This window comes from Nicotiana tomentosiformis, chromosome 3 (assembly GCF_000390325.3).
Source record: "Nicotiana tomentosiformis chromosome 3, ASM39032v3, whole genome shotgun sequence".
In the NCBI taxonomy this organism is placed as follows: Eukaryota; Viridiplantae; Streptophyta; class Magnoliopsida; order Solanales; family Solanaceae; genus Nicotiana; species Nicotiana tomentosiformis.
This window is the reverse complement of record NC_090814.1, coordinates 107721569-107738159: the sequence shown is the minus strand read 5'-3', so window position 1 is coordinate 107738159 and position 16591 is coordinate 107721569. Positions and strand designations below refer to the sequence as shown.

The following is a 16591-nucleotide window of genomic DNA, read 5'->3' as shown; positions in this document are numbered from 1 at the left end:
GTAGATCCATCTTATTAACAAGTGAAGTTTGATTACAACTTGGTGGAACATTAGGATGTAAAGGTGCAGGAACAGACTTATTACAAGTTGTATTAACAACATTAGATAGAGAAGAACTTGTGTTGGGGAATAGATCTCCATCTGGATGAAGATAGTAGAGCCTGCCAGCAGCCTTACCAATTACCAGTGGCCTCTTCAAAGAAGGGTCCTGTAGAGAACAATGAAATTTGGTAAGAACTGCTATACAATTCAATTGAGTAATAAGTTGATGAATAGAGATCAAATTGAAATGAAAAGATGGTACTAGAAGGACATTAGGCAAAGTTATATCATGTCTTAGATTCAAGGAACCAGTTGATATAACCTTAACTTTGTATCCATTGGGTAAGGTGACAAGAAATGGTTTATGTAAAGGCACAACATTGTGAAGCAAATATTTGTGTGGAGTTATGTGATTAGTGGTCCCTGAATCCAAGATCCAAGGGTTTGGATCTAATTATGAAGAAGCACATACATAGGAACCTACAGATTCTACAGCATAGGCAGTAAATAAACCTGCAAAATGAGCAAAAGTAGAATCCTCATCTGATTGGATGGTTGGTGCAGCACCAGGAGAGACATGAGCTTGTTGAAATATAGTGAGGAGGTGTTGATACTGCTCCTTTTTGAACCCATGAACTGGAGCAGAGTTACCAGGAGACTGACTGATCCTAGAAGATGATTGAGGATAGGAGACATCACCTTGGACACAAGAAGCAGACTTCTTACTCTTAGTAAATTTGAAGTCAGGGGAAAACCATGCAGCCTGTAGCATTTTTCCACTGTGTGTCCAGGTTTCTTGCAGTATTTGCATGACACTGTGGACACATTCTTCTTGGGTTCAAAATTTACTTTCTGGGTAAAGTTTTTATTGTTGTTGTATTGAGAAGGATTTACATAGAAAGATGCAGAGTCCCCAGAAAAGTTGGAAATATTGAAAAGAGATTCCTTTTGACTCTCATCCTGTTGAAGAAGGGAGTAAGCCTTGCTTATAGGAGGGAGATGGCTCATCATCGTGATGGCACTCTTGACAGTAGAATAGGATTCATTCAATCCATTCAGAAACTGAAACAATTGTTGGTCCTCTATGAATTTTGGAAGTGCCCCACAAGAGCACACTGGACCAACATAAGAGGAGTTCAGTTCATCCCATAAGCTCCTAAGCTTAGTGAAGTAGGTAGCAATGTTTGATGAACCTTGAGTGGTTGTACTAATTTCACTTTGAATTTGAAGGTACTTTGACTCATTTGACTAACCAAATCTCTCATTAATGTCTTTCCAGACTTCTCTCGTAGTCTTAAGACACATGACACTAGTGGCAATTTCTCTAGACACAGAATTAGTTATCCATGCCTTCACCATGTCATTGCACCTTTTCCAATATGGGTAATAAGGAGAATCTGGTGATGGTTGAGGGACCCTACCATCTAGGAAACCTAACTTGTTCTTTGCAGACAAGGAGGTAAGCATACTGCTTATCCACAGAACAAAACCACAACCACTAAAAGGTACAGACACTAGCTGACTACCAGGACTATCAGACAGATGCACATATAAAGGATGGGATGGGTCAATCGTGAAGGGAGTGAAACCCTCAGAGGTTGTACTACTAGGCGATTCTATATTTTCCATAACACTACCCATAGAGTGAAATTCAAGTTTAGTAAGTTGAAACAAAACTATTATCAACTGAATCAATACAATTTCTACACAAATATGCTACATGCAACATCAGATATATACGATTTCGGAGTTGAACAGGAAAGGTATTACCAGCCTTCTTCTCAAACTCGAAAAAGAAGAGTCTTCTCCGAATATGAAACCCTAAAAAATTGAATCTGAAGGGATCGTTGAAGAAAAATTCGGAAAACCCTAGAAATCAAATCTTCTAGCAATACAAGACGCTTGAAGAAGAAAAATAGGGAAATCCCCAAGTTTTGATGGCAAAATCGACGATTTAGCAGTTGACTTCGATCAACTAGAGACGGAAATGAAACCGTCCAAAACTCTGAGCGAGGGTAACATCGAACTGAAGCTCATGAAGCGAGGAATCATAATTCCGGCTCTGATACCATGTTAGATTGAAGCACAAGCAGCTATGGAGGAAAGAAAAAAAGAAAATCCTAGTTAGGGCGAGAGAGAGATGAGAGAACACCAGACTCTTCATCTGTTTATTATTCTATTATGTTCTTCCATAAAAGAAAAATCTGTATTTATATTTACATCAACTAAAATGTAAAGAATAAAAGAAATGGGAAGTGAAATAGTAGTGGGCCGAGTAACCGGTTATTTTCTCATTTTTGCTGGGCTGGGCCCTTTTCTTTTGTTGAAATGGCTGAGTCCATATCAGTGTTAACAGTTTCAAAGAGTACATATTAAGTTTTTGGTATTTGAAGTGTGTGATAATCACATATTATTGTATCATTATATGTGATACAATAATATTCCAAGCAAATGGAAAAAATTTCTTCTGTTGAGTTGGAATACATGGACTTTGCATCTATAGGTGAAGTAGCCAATTCGCCCTTGTAAGAAGACCTTGACTTGGTGTTGTTGAGTGCGAGTCAACTTCCCTCCTATATACTACTACTCCATTTAGATTGTTAATTCCAATCAATTGGCCAGTACATTAGGATTTAGGAAGACTTGGAAATAATCAAGTATGGCGTCTGCTCTAGCTTTAAGCAGTAGCCGAACAACTCTGATTTTCTTGCTCCTTTCGCTGCTTGTTCTGTCAAACATACTTGTGGGCGTGAAGCCTGAAGAGAGCACCCCCCCTGACATACATTTGTCCACACTAGTAACTATACAGAAGGAAGCAAATTTCAGTCAAATCTTAACCGCTTGCTGTACAGAACACTATACAATAACGGTGGCAATTTCATCTATGCAAAAGCCAGTGAAGGAGAAAACCCTGATAAAGTACATGGAGTATTCCTCTGTAGGGGAGACGTTGCACCTAAAGACTGCCAAAACTGCATTGACAAGGCAACTGAGCAGATCTTGAGCGTATGTCATCTCAAGAAACAGGCAATTATATGGTATGATGAGTGTTTGATCCGCTACTCTAATGTATCTTTCGTCTCCACCCTGGACTACTCAGGTGGTTTCATTTTGTATAACACAAAAAACGTTTCACGGCCAGAACAATTTAAGGGGATTTTGGATGCAATGTTTGATAACCTTACCTTTCAAGCTACTTCAGTCAAACCCAACCTTAAATATGCTGCAAATTCTGATGAATTAGAACTGTTTCAGACGTTGTATGGCATGGTGCAGTGTTTACCTGATTTGTCAGCTGCAGATTGTCGCGCTTGCCTGAATCGTGCTCGTTCTGAAATCAGTACTCCACTCTCTGCCATAGTACAACGCGGATGCAGAGTTCTATTTGCAAGCTGCAATATAAGGTATGAGCTATATCCGTTTTTAAATCCAGGTGGACGGGGTCCGGGTCCGGGAGCACCACAGCCATCGACCAGCCAAGGTAACGAGGATAAAGGTAAGTATAAGATCTTCTCTTCTACTTGACAAGTTGCATGCAGTAATTTTATTTCCAGAGGTTGTTTGTGAAGCCAAATTTCCTAAGAAAAGAAAGCAATTTCCCAGAGAATCTATATGGAGGCACCTATTTCCCCTGTCTTTCACATTAAACTAATGGCTTCAAATTCATATAAAAAAGCTTTACAATCCTAATCATATTATACTACATTTGGTCCATTTTAAATGTCTTAAGGCTTTGACACACATAAAGTAAGAAAATCATTTACTAATAACATTAATCATTAAAAGGTTACTTGACTATACTACGCTTTGTCGCCCCTCAAAGTGAAGGGCAATCGTCATGTCTCCAACTTGCAGAATTGAAATGTCACAAAAGAATGAAGAATATGGCTCTTGGCTGGAGAGTGCAGGTTTGACATAAATGTCGATAATGTTCTCTAAATTTAGCTGTTTGACAATGAGTTGCATATTCCCTTCACCATTTCAGAAAATTGTACCTAAAAATCCTAGTTGTTATTAACATTTACCATTGCATGTGACAGAACTGGCCTCACAAACTTAAGGAAATAGCAGAATGTGATTCTAATTTTGAGTTTTCCCCAATTATCTGAAAAGAGGGGATAGTTCTTCTGAGTAGACATATATTTCTATTTTCTACTAAAAGTCTAGAACTCCGGTTACTGTTTTCATGGTTATAAATTGACATACAAATAGCATCCTAGAACTGCTTGTTAATCTCAGACGCCACTGTTATATAATCTGAATTTGAAGATTGTCTTAAACAATGGACTCTTCTATATCTCAAATTTGTTGTACTAAATAAGTGATGGTCTTTGTTTAATTATCAAGGCATTCTACTCATAAGGTAACAGTTGATTTCAGCATTGAATTTACCAACTATTTTCTATTTTCAGGCGGAAATACCTCGAAGACAAAGCTTATTAGTATCATCATTGGTGTTATAGCACTGTTGGCTGTTGTACTGGCAGGAACTAGTTTTTACCTTGTGAAAAGAAGAAGACGAATAGCTAAAGGTAAAAGGATATTGGCGTTTTGGGCTTAAAAGAAAGTATTTTTTTCAGCTAACCAATCAAAAGTTGAATCTCTACAGAGGGGGATGAAATTAATCAAGAAATTCAATTGCTTAACATGATAGAAGAAACACTTGCTGAAGACTTTTCGAATGATGATTTTCGCTCAGAAAAGCAAGCGAGGTCCAAAGAGTTAAACTAGACCTCATTCGAGCAGCTACTCAAAATTTTTCTGAAGAAAACAAGCTCGGAGAAGGTGGATTTGGTCCAGTGTACAAGGTAGCAGTTCCTATCAATTATCATATTTTCAAACTTATTATCTTAATATAGTCTAAGGGTCTTTCAGAAACAACATCTCTGCCTTCTTGAAGGTAGGGTAAGGTCTGCGTACATACTACCCTCACCAGACCCCACTTGTGGAATTATACTAGGTTTGTTGTTGTTGTATTATCTTAATATAGTGAATCTAGTTGCTACAGGGGGTCAATTTGTCCATGAATTTTGGGTTATCTGATGTTGTGTATAACATTGCAGGGTACACTAGCCAATGGAATAGCAATTGCAATCAAGAGGCTTTCTACAACATCTGGTCAAGGCCTGAAAGAGTTCAAGAATGAAGTAGTCTTAATTGCCAGGTTACAACACAGAAATCTCGTTAGGCTGTTGGGTTGCTGTTTAGAGGGAAATGAAGCATTGCTTATCTATGAGTTCATGCCCAACAAAAGCTTGGACTTCTTCCTCTTCGGTTTGTCCTTTCCTTATTTGGCCAATCAGTGTACCCCGAAGTAACAACTGTTCACTAACTTCATTCTTTACTTTGTATTTCTAGATTCAAGAGAAAACGAGATTCTGGATTGGAGACAGCGTCTCCACATTATTAAGGGAATAGCCAGGGGAATTCTGTATCTGCACGAGGACTCTCGACTGAGAATCATTCATATGGACCTAAAAGCTAGCAACGTTTTACTGGACAAAGATATGAACCCGAAGATATCAGACTTTGGAATGGCAAAGATGTTTAGCGGAAATCAATGTGAAGCCAATACAAATAGAGTTGTTGGAACCTAGTAAGACTTCTGATTGAGTTTTTCTTCTACCAAAAATTCGACTTTTACATTGTCTGAAATATTTAGAACATTAAGATGTGTCACCTTGTGCCTTAAAGTCCCGCGATCAGAATATCTCAACATAAAGAGCGCAAAGAGGAAGAACTAGCCTGCACATGAGGAGAATGTTGAATACAAATTAAAAAAATAAACGAACGTGTGCTCTTTCTCTAAAACACGCTTTTAGATGAAGTGCTAACATAATTTAAACATATTTCATATTTGAAATTAAAAGCTAGATAGCTAAAGATGATGCAAGAATCTGTTGTTATTGTGTAAAACGACATTATGCTATAAGATTGATGGTCAAAGTACAATATTTACTTGTATCTGCCAATTTTACAGTGGATATATGGCCCCAGAATATGCAATGGAAGGACTCTTTTCTACTAAATCAGATGTTTTCAGCTTTGGAGTTCTAGTGCTTGAGATAATAAGTGGGAGGAAGAACACTGGCTATATTTCTGAACATGGTCAGAGCCTCCTTAATTTTGTAAGTGTATTTCTCTCCATTTTGTGTTTTGAAGTCGGCTAGTTTTTTGTTGTGTCAATTTCAACTTGCATAAATTATCCTGTGATCATCTTGAAAATATAGGCATGGAAATTGTGGTGTGAAGGGCAAGGATTAGAGCTTATGGACCCTGGCTTATCGCAATCCTGTGTGGCAGCTGATATAACAAAATGCATCCATATCGGGTTGCTCTGCGTTCAACAAGATCCAGCAGATAGACCTACCATGTCCTCTGTAGTTTTTATGCTGGAAAATGACCCTCAAACTCTCCCGCAACCATCACAGCCTGCATTTTCTATTGGGCGAATTGTCGTGAGATCAACTGATCAGCCTCGATCTAATGATCAATTGTGTTCGGTTAACGAAGGCACTTTGTCAATTCTATCACCCCGATGATGTTTGAATCTATTGCAGATGATATTCTGACAATTATAGGATGTCAATTCTTCCACAAGCGCTAGTTCCATTTGCAGATAATCATACAAAAATCCGCATTATTGAGTGCATGTATATTAACTAGTGGATGTTTTGGTTCATACTTCTAAAAATGGGATTATACGCGTGTATAATTTCAAGTTTTAAACTGTCTAAACTTTTACCTGTTACAACTTTGGAAATGCCCAATGGGTATATAGAGAATGGTTCGGGAGAAGGAGAATTTTGTCATTTGGACTTTTATCGAGATACATCTAATTCTTGTCTTTAGCATGTAGGGTAAAAGCAAAGGTTGTGGTGGAGATGTAAATACTACTTCACCTTAATCAAATGTCTCCGGTGAGTCCGGCGAATAGAGTTGTATTTTTTTATTTTTTATTTTATTTTTTTTCTTTTCTTACAAAAACTTGTTGCGACCAAACACACTCACGCAAGTATACGTGGTCGTCAAGTAATAAAGTGACTAAAAGTCGGATGTCGAACCCACGAGGACTTATGATTAACTATTAACTAAATTAGACTATCCTAATTATCTAAACAAGAATTAAACCTAAAAATATTTGATTCTAAACTAATTAAATAAAAAAATATAAATAATGAACTTTGAACAAAGAAAGAGCAGATTTTTATGATATCAATGTAATAAAAACGATCTAGGGTTATGGGCTATCTAACAATCCTATTGTATTCTTAAATTGAATGGACCGACTAATTTATCTAGCTTATTGGTTGACAGGGTTAATATTGCTCATAAAAATCTGTTGAGTTCTTACTCGCCTATTCAAGCTAACCTAACGCCTATATGTCTATGGAGTTAGAATCAACAAGAACGCATTTATAATTCCTGTAAATCAACCAAGCAAGGCAATTAGGTATATGTCTATCCTGACCACAAATCCGTTCCCCGATGCCCGAGTTCAAGAACTTGCCCTACTCAATCCTGTATGCAATATAGAATTCTCACTTTCGAGTTCAATTCTAGATTCGTAGATAATATTCAATTGGTGATCAAGCAATCAAATAATTAAGCGCAAGATTGAATAAATAAACTAATATGATAAATCAAGAAGTCAAAATCAATATCCGAATAACAATAGTCATGAAAGAACCACAACCCTAGAACGTGAAGTTTAGTTCCATATAGACATGGTAGCCAAACAACAATTCATACAAAGAAACATAAAGATTACTAAATTTGGTGGGAGAAAGATGGAACTTGATGAATTCCGGCCTCCACAGCTTTGTCGTGGCTTTTTCCCCCTTCCCAATATGTTAGATGACCTAAAGGAGGCGTTTTTGGCTTATATATTACGTACAAAAGTCGTGGGCCAAAGTTTTCATATTCCTAGTCCAAATCAGCTTCAGGGATTGATGCTAAGGTGGATGCGACGCATCCACCTCGTCCTCCATTTCTCAGCTTCACATGCGAGGGTGGATGCGACGCATCCACCTCGTCCTCTACTTCTCAGCTTTGCATGCGAGGGTGGATGCGACGCATCCAACCCTTGTTCCTTCATCTCAGCTTTGCCCAGGTGCGGATGCTATGGCGGATGCTATGGGCCGACTTCACTGCTAAGAGTGCACGAAATCTGATTTTTTTTCTAGATTGGATGCGAATCTCTCTTCCTCTACCTAGAGCACCTTTTTTTCATATTTTTGTACTCCAAACACCCTAATTCACCACACACAACTCAATTAATCATAAAACCAATAATTAAATCATGTTGGGCATTTTAAAGATCAAATAATATCAAAAAGCGGTTAAAACATGGGTAAAGTAATATCAACACATATCGAAATATGCCAAACATCACTACCCCACACTTAAACCTTTGTTCGTCCTCGAACAAACCATCACTATAGTAGACAAAATAAAATTAAGATCTTATCATTCAAAGCACACCACACCTATGACCATGGTCATTTGCCACTATTAGGCTCTAGAATATGCATCATATGCACTTACCTTTATTTGTGTCATTCTTTTAAAAATATTCAAACAAAGACAACATGCTCACAACAATCCTAACCTCAAAAACCGACTCAATGTCACAATGCACTCATGGCTTGAACATCCAACGTCATAGAGAAGTCTAATAACGTTACCTATCCCTCGTGAAACCATGTTCCCTCACAACAAGAACAAGAGAGCGAGTTCAATCCACACATTCGAATCTCATGATCAAATATATTTTAATGACTCACATATATCAAAAAAAATCGCTCACTCTCACAGAGAAGTCACATGCATGCAATTGGTACCATAGGCTTGCCCTTAATGTAAATCTCTACTAATATAAGCTCGCTCGATCTAAAATTAATTAGGACTTTTTCATGGTTGTAATGTGGGCTAAGGGACGGGTAGGATATATTTTAGGAATAGTGACTCAACCTCCTAAGCACTTTAACACATCACCAAATAACTTAAGCGCAAATTCTTCAACACCATTTCAATTTCAAAAATAATATCATCCCCAATAATATTTTCTCTTTCTTTAAGTACTACTTTAATTCATACCCACTAGCAAGAACAAGACAACAATTTATTCATCTATATTTTTCTTTCTTTTTTCCCAGATTTTTCTCTTCTTTTTTTTTTCTTTCAATTTCCGCTAGTGGTGTATTATTTTACAAAATAAGTGCACCCTTCTTTCTTTCATTGGTTCCACTCAAAAATCACCCCACACTTAGTCCCTTCTTACTTCTTTTAGCGCTCATCTAACAATTAAAGTACTTTAAGAGGTAAAAGGATCAAAACAATGTCAATTAAGAATAAAAAGGGTATAGGCTTGTAATGTGGGTACCAAATAACAGGTCTACATGCTCAAAAGGGTTAACTAGGGATAGATTTTATTTGTGATAAGCAATAAGCTCAAAAAGATCAAAGAAAGCCTAAAATCATTTTTCAAACCGAGCATTACCTAAAATTTCGCTTCAACTCACATACCGGGCAAGTTCTAGACACAAGTACAATACATGGACTACACAAAAACCTCATCACACATGGCATATGACTCACTAAGGACGGTCTCATTCCGACTCTCAAATAATACAAGTATTCACGGAGCCACGAGATATTAAGTATTAAACACAAGGTGAACATAAGTCATGTAAACGAGACATAGGCGCAACAAAACATGCTATCCAATTTAATAAGGCATCATCAATAAATTCAAATCATACAGAAGATACTACACATGCCAAAGCATAAATATGTTACTATCAAACAAGTCAAGGGCACCTAGGTTCATCATTCTTGCTCCTTTTATTCCCTAAATTTCTAATCTACTCGGAAAGAAAAAAGCTACTCGGTTCAAACTACATCCCATAGAAAAGAATCGAGGCACAAAGAAAAACCACAGGGGATTATTACTACCTAAAGAAAGCTAAAAGACATATTTTGAATTTTTGTTTAGACTTTAATCCCTCAAGAAAACTGTCTAGGAGATCAATCGTCGGGAAAAGTCCAATTTTTCTACTTTTTTTGTTTTTTTTTTCCTCACAAAAGCTACTACACTTAAGAATGAGTACTACAACTAAGCTAAAATAGCACAGAAACTCATCCAAACGATCTCCTCACCCCACACTTAAAATTTTGCAATGTCCTCAATTCATACTATAAATAATAAGAGGGTAAACGAGATTCCCTGGTAGGCCAAAGGCCGAAGTAATAGCGGCTCACCAGGTACTCAGACTTTCCCCAGGCATCGTCCTTTGTATGGGTACCCCACACTTAGTCCTCACCATCTAGCTCGTTTTTGCACTCTTCTAATGGCTTTGCTTCCTATGCTCATAATCCTACAAAATAATAAAAATAAAATAAAATAAAAAGTAAACAAAAATAAAAGAAAGCAGTAAAGCTGAGTTGCCTCCCAACAAGCGCCTGATTTAACGTAGCGGCACGACATGAATCACTTTTTGCCTCCACCTCGAACTTATGAATTGAGCCCCTAACATGGCATCCAGTTTGCGGCTATGCTCCAGTGGTGGGGCTACAATGATAACCAAGCCAAGTAATAAATTTTTCACTCTACACTTCTCGGCCTTTAGATGAGGAATGTATTTTTTGCTTTTTGGCATGACAAATTCAAGAATACAAGCACTCTCATCCTCACTCTTTGACTCCCCCATAGGCTCAGATGGCTTGATTACTATCTTACTATCTAAACACAATGTGGAAAAATGATTGGAATGAGGACCAATACGCCCTAACTCTAGAATTGTATTACTCTTTATATCCTCATATTTACATACACAAGAATCTTCAAATATAACATTATCTACTTCCTCACATGACTCTAGTGTACTTTTCTCAATATGGGCATCATCAACAAAAATATGCTCGAGTGATTGGCTCTCCACTTTTAGCTCCTCAATTTGGCGTATAAACTCATTTTCAGCTTTACACAACTCATTACTGTTTTGTTGGGCGTTAGACGCAACAACCTTTGCATTTAATTTATCTTGCAAGTCGTGAATAGTAGTGACAAATTTATAGATCCCTTGTCCCAGTTTAGATCTTCCCTCTATAAAGTGTCTCATCCCATCAGTAAGTTCCTCATGTTGAGCTTCATATATTTCTAACTTTTCAGCCTGTTCTGCCAGCCAAGTTTGGCTCAAAATCTCCTCTTTTTCAAAAATTTTCTCTTGCTGGTACTCGCTCTCTTCATTCAATTCTTCCATATTGGCCTTCATTCTTGTGATTGCTGCCCTCATTCTTTTCATATCTTTTTTGAGTTCATCCTGTTGCTCTGCTACTTGCCTCAGAATATCCCTAATATATGCATCAGGCTCCATATCCTGCACTTCATTGCCCCTATCAAACTCAGAAATATCATTAGAAAGATCATAATAAGGGCTCAGAGAAGGATGAACAAAATTAGGACAACCATCCCAATGGCCATCTTGACCACCACACATATTACAAATATTCCACTCAAAGGATTGAGATTGTGCGCACAACTCGCTCCTGGGAACATTCTGACAATTTTTCCACCAGTGGGGTCCTCCACAATATGGACAAGGATCATCAAAATAAGAATAACCATCATTCGAACAATTTTTATTCCAAGATGCCATGCTAAAATAAATAAAAAATACTAACTAAAATAAAATAATAAAAAAAACATGAATAGATAAAAAAAATGTCTAATCTAGAAAAATAGCTAATTTCTAAGTCCCCGGCAACGGCGCCAAAAACTTATTGCGACCAAACATACTCACGCAAGTATACGTGGTCGTCAAGTAATAAAGTGACTAAAAGTCGGATGTTGAACCCACGAGGACTTATGATTAACTATTAACAAAATTAGACTATCCTAATTATCTAAACAAGAATTAAACCTAAAAATATTTGATTCTAAACTAATTAAATAAAAAAATATAAATAATGAACTTTGAACAAAGAAAGAGTAGATTTTTATGATATCAATATAATGAAAACGATCTAGGGTTATGGGCTATCTAACAATCCTATTGTATTCTTAAATTGAATGGACCGACTAATTTATCTAGCTTATTGGTTGACAGGGTTAATATTGCTCATAAAAATCTGTCGAGTTCTTACTCGCCTATTCAAGCTAACCTAACGCCTATATGTCTATGGAGTTAGAATCAACAAGAACGCATTTATAATTCCTGTAAATCAACCAAGCAAGGCAATTAGGTATATGTCTATCCTGACCACGAATCCGTTCCCCGATGCCCGAGTTCAAGAACTTGCCCTACTCAATCCTGTATGCAATATAGAATTCTCACTTTCGAGTTCAATTCTAGATTCGTAGATAATATTCAATTGGTGATCAAGCAATCAAATAATTAAGCGCCAGATTGAATAAATAAACTAATATGATAAATCAAGAAGTCAAAATCAATATCCGAATAACAATAGTCATGAAAGAACTACAACCCTAGAACGTGAAGTTTAGCTCCATATAGACATGGTAGCCAAACAACAATTCATACAAAGAAACATAAAGATTACTAAATTTGGTGGGAGAAAGATGGAACTTGATGAATTCCGGCCTCCACAACTTTGTCGTGGCTTTTTCCCCCTTCCCAATATGTTAGATGACCTAAAGAGGCGTTTTTGGCTTATATATTGCGTACAAAAGTCGTGGGCCAAAGTTCTCATATTCCTAGTCCAAATCAGCTTCAGGGATTGATGCTAAGGTGGATGCGACGCATCCACCTCGTCCTCCATTTCTCAGCTTCACATGCGAGGGTGGATGCGACACATCTACCTCGTCCTCTACTTCTCAACTTTGCATGCGAGGGTGGATGCGACGCATCCAAACCTTGTTCCTCCATCTCAGCTTTGCCCAGGTGCGGATGCTATGGCGGATGCTATGGGCCGACTTCACTGCTAAGGGTGCACGAGATCTGATTTTTTTCTAGATTGGATGCGAATCTCTCTTCCTCTACCTAGAGCACCTTTTCTTCATATTTTTGCACTCCAAATACCCTAATTCACCACACACAACTCAATTAGTCATAAAACCAATAATTAAATCATGTTGGGCATTTTAAAGATCAAATAACATCAAAAAGCGGTTAAAACATGGGTAAAGTAACATCAACACATATCGAAATATGCCAAACATCAAGCGCGTTACCCCCTAACCTAAAATATTTTGACACGAATCTGGATTAAGCAGTATCGAATATCGGATAGAAATTAAGGGGAAAAAAAGATGGGAACGCATGCCAAAGGAAGAGAAATAGTTTAAATTTATTTTTATTGTACGTATATAACTTTTTTGATTAAACTGATAAGTACTCCACCTATAAATTGTAAGAGTAATTATTATCAGTATAAATAGTAATTTAAGAAAAACGCAATAGCCAACCCTTGCTATTTACTACTATTGAGGCTATCAATCACTACAATGCCTTCTGGCACATAGACTATCCTCACTTTGTCCCACGTGCAGAAATGTGTTCCCCTGCCTAAATCATCTAATAAACCACATGGCCCTTTTTGATCACTGGATCTGAGGGTTCTCTTAATGGAGTATTTGCATTGATATGGATGTAAATTTTTATGTTTTCACTGATATTTTTGAGGTATTTCTTAGTTTCTTGTTCTATAGTTTCATCTAATCTTTATATGTTTAAATACATTGTTTGCACATGGATTGTTGCGCAATTGGATTTACTTTTACTTTAACATCGACTATTTTATAATTTGTGGTTGATTGCGAGGCTTAAACTAAGCTCAATCAAGAAGCTAGCGTGAAATAATCATTAATGGTTTTATGTTTAGCTCAAATTGGACCAAAGAAAATTTGTTTTGAATTTCAATTGATTAATAATTTTGTATGTACTTATATAATTTTGGAATCTTATTTGTGCTTGTTGTTTATACTATAATTAAGTATTCTTACATGACGAAAAGCTTTTAACCTCACAACAAATCTTTGTAAGTAATATTTATTTATATTGATAAGGTTAATTCAAGTTAGTAAGATGTTAACCATATTTATGCAATAAATTATCTTGGATCTTGTAGTAAGAAACTTTATTTACTAATATTAGTCTCATGGTACGACATGTTTAACTTTTAAAAATTTGATGATCGTCAGGATTCCTGGTACATTAAATTCTGACGAGGGGCTATTTTCCCAAAAAGTTTCTTAACGGAGTAAATCATGGTTTTAAAAAGGCCCAGCCAACATAAATTTCTGCTAAAATGGGGTAAAAATCATAAATAGCTAGATTTACAACTGGTAATTGAAAAATAGCTACAATTTCAAAAGTAATCAAAATTTAGCTACGTTTTCGTGTAAAGATAAAATCTGAATAAAAATACCCTTAAAAATTCGGAAAAATTCCAGCATAATATGTTGGAGTTCTAAATTTTTACATACAAGATTCCAGCATAATGTGCTGGAGTTCCAACACAATGCTTGAAGTTTATACGCATGAGCTTCATAATCCAATATATTATAGTGGAACTTTCCATATTTCAGCAAAACAATGACTATTTTTTAATAATTTTGTTAATGTAGCTATTTTTAATTACCAGTATGAAAAATAGCTAGCACGTGCTATTTTCACGCTAAAATGCCCCTGGTCCCAGTCCTTTTAGGCCCTTACCCCGTAGTCCAGCCCAACCCCAATCGTAAAAATTACATGGGGCGTCCTATTTGGTCGCTCCCTTTTAACTTATACCCGTTTTATTTTTTCGTTTGCATCCGTACCCATTTTTTTTGTTAAAAGCGTTTTAAAAAGATGATTTTGCCCTTCAAGACTATTGACAAAACTGTAGACTGCAGGACAACACTTCAGCATGTTTTGGCATGAAGTTTTAGCAAATGAACTAAATAACTTAAGCATATTTAGTTTGAAATTTTAGCAAATGAACTAAATAACTTAATCATGATAAGTCTGAAGTTTTAGCAAATGAACTAAATAAGTTAAGCATGTTTAGTCTGAAGTTTTAGCAAATGAACTAAATAACTTCAGCATGCATTAGCAAAAACTAATTAGAAAATTACATATTGCAAAACAAAAACTTAAGCATGTTTAGTCTGAAATTTTCGCAAATGAACTAAATAACTTCAGCATGTTTAGTCTGAAGTTTTAGCAAATAAACTAAATAACTTAAGCATGTTTAGTCTGAAATTTTTGCAAATGAACTAAATAACTTCAGCATGTTTAGTCTGAAGTTTTAGCAAATGAGCTAAATAACTTAAGCATGTTTAGTCTGAAATTTTAGCAAATGAACTAAATAACTTAAGCATATTTAGTCTGAAATTTTAGCAAATGAACTAAATAACTTCAGCATGCATTAGCAAAAACTCATTAGAAAATTACATATTGCAAGACAAAAACTTAAGCATGTTTAGTCTGAAGTTTTCGCAAATGAACTAAATAACTTCAGCATGTTTAGTATGAAATTTTAGCAAATGAACTAAATAACTTCAGCATGTTTAGACTGAAGTTTTTGCAAATGAACTAAATAACTACAGCATGTTTAGTCTGAAGTTTTAGCAAATGAGCTAAATAACTTAAGCATATTTAGTCTGAAGTTTTAGCAAATGAACTAAATAACTTAAGCATGTTTAGTCTGAAGTTTTCGCAAATGAACTAAATAACTTCAGCATGTTTAGTATGAAATTTTAGCAAATGAACTAAATAACTTCAGCATGTTTAGACTGAAGTTTTGGATAAAACTCATGACAAAACTGTTGACTGCAGGATAAATAAGTTCAGCATGCATTAGCATGAAGTTTTAGCTTTAATGTAAAACAACTTCAGCTACTACTATAATTGGCTAAAATTTTACACCATCTCGCATGCTAATGAATAATCTCTGGTACTGTAAAACAACATCATCTTCAAAGTTCAAACATTAGCATGCTGCTACGTTTATCAGGGCTTGTTTTACAGTATGCTAATACGAATGAGGTCATCTCCAAAGTAGCATGCTAATGCTAATACTATCAGGGGTGTAATTGTCATATTATTACAGATTTTTTATCAACTGGCTACCAAATCAATAATATTTAAAAATAGAATACAAATTAAAAGGTGGCACAAATATATGGTACGAGTGCAAATCCCCCGCCCCAATCTCCTTACCATCTCGGACCGATGTACAAGTCCATGACAGTCTCGGACCAGCCGCTATGCTGTCCTAGCTAGTATAGTAATAGATACAAGGAGAGTTGGAGAAAAATATTACTCCATCAGTCTCAAATTAACTGTCTTGTTTCTCTTTTACCCGTATTTATGTCTTAAGATATAATCTCTCTTAATTGAATATCTATCATATTTATGTGCTATTTCCATCATCAAGATTAATTATTATTAAGGGTAAAATGGAAAAAATATAACATATTTTATCTTGAACTTCTAAAATGATAAATAATTTGATACCACTATATTTAGAAAGCACGACATATTATTTCAATGGACACATTACAAAACCTCTTTTTACCCCCCAAGAACAAATAACGCCCTTC

The 16591-nt window shown here is 36.0% G+C and overlaps 1 protein-coding gene and 1 pseudogene across 1 annotated transcript; one reads left to right on the top strand and one right to left on the bottom strand.

Annotated features, from left to right (window-relative positions):
- Window positions 1–1290: 1290 nt before the first annotated feature.
- LOC138908308 (uncharacterized) lies at window positions 1291–1683 on the bottom strand. The gene has a single exon (XM_070198966.1). It carries the CDS (start codon window positions 1681–1683, stop codon window positions 1291–1293), a length of 393 nt encoding a protein of 130 aa, XP_070055067.1.
- A 1390-nt stretch (window positions 1684–3073) lies between these two features.
- LOC104091718 (cysteine-rich receptor-like protein kinase 10) lies at window positions 3074–7102 on the top strand (annotated as a pseudogene).
- The last annotated feature ends 9489 nt before the right edge of the window (window positions 7103–16591 follow it).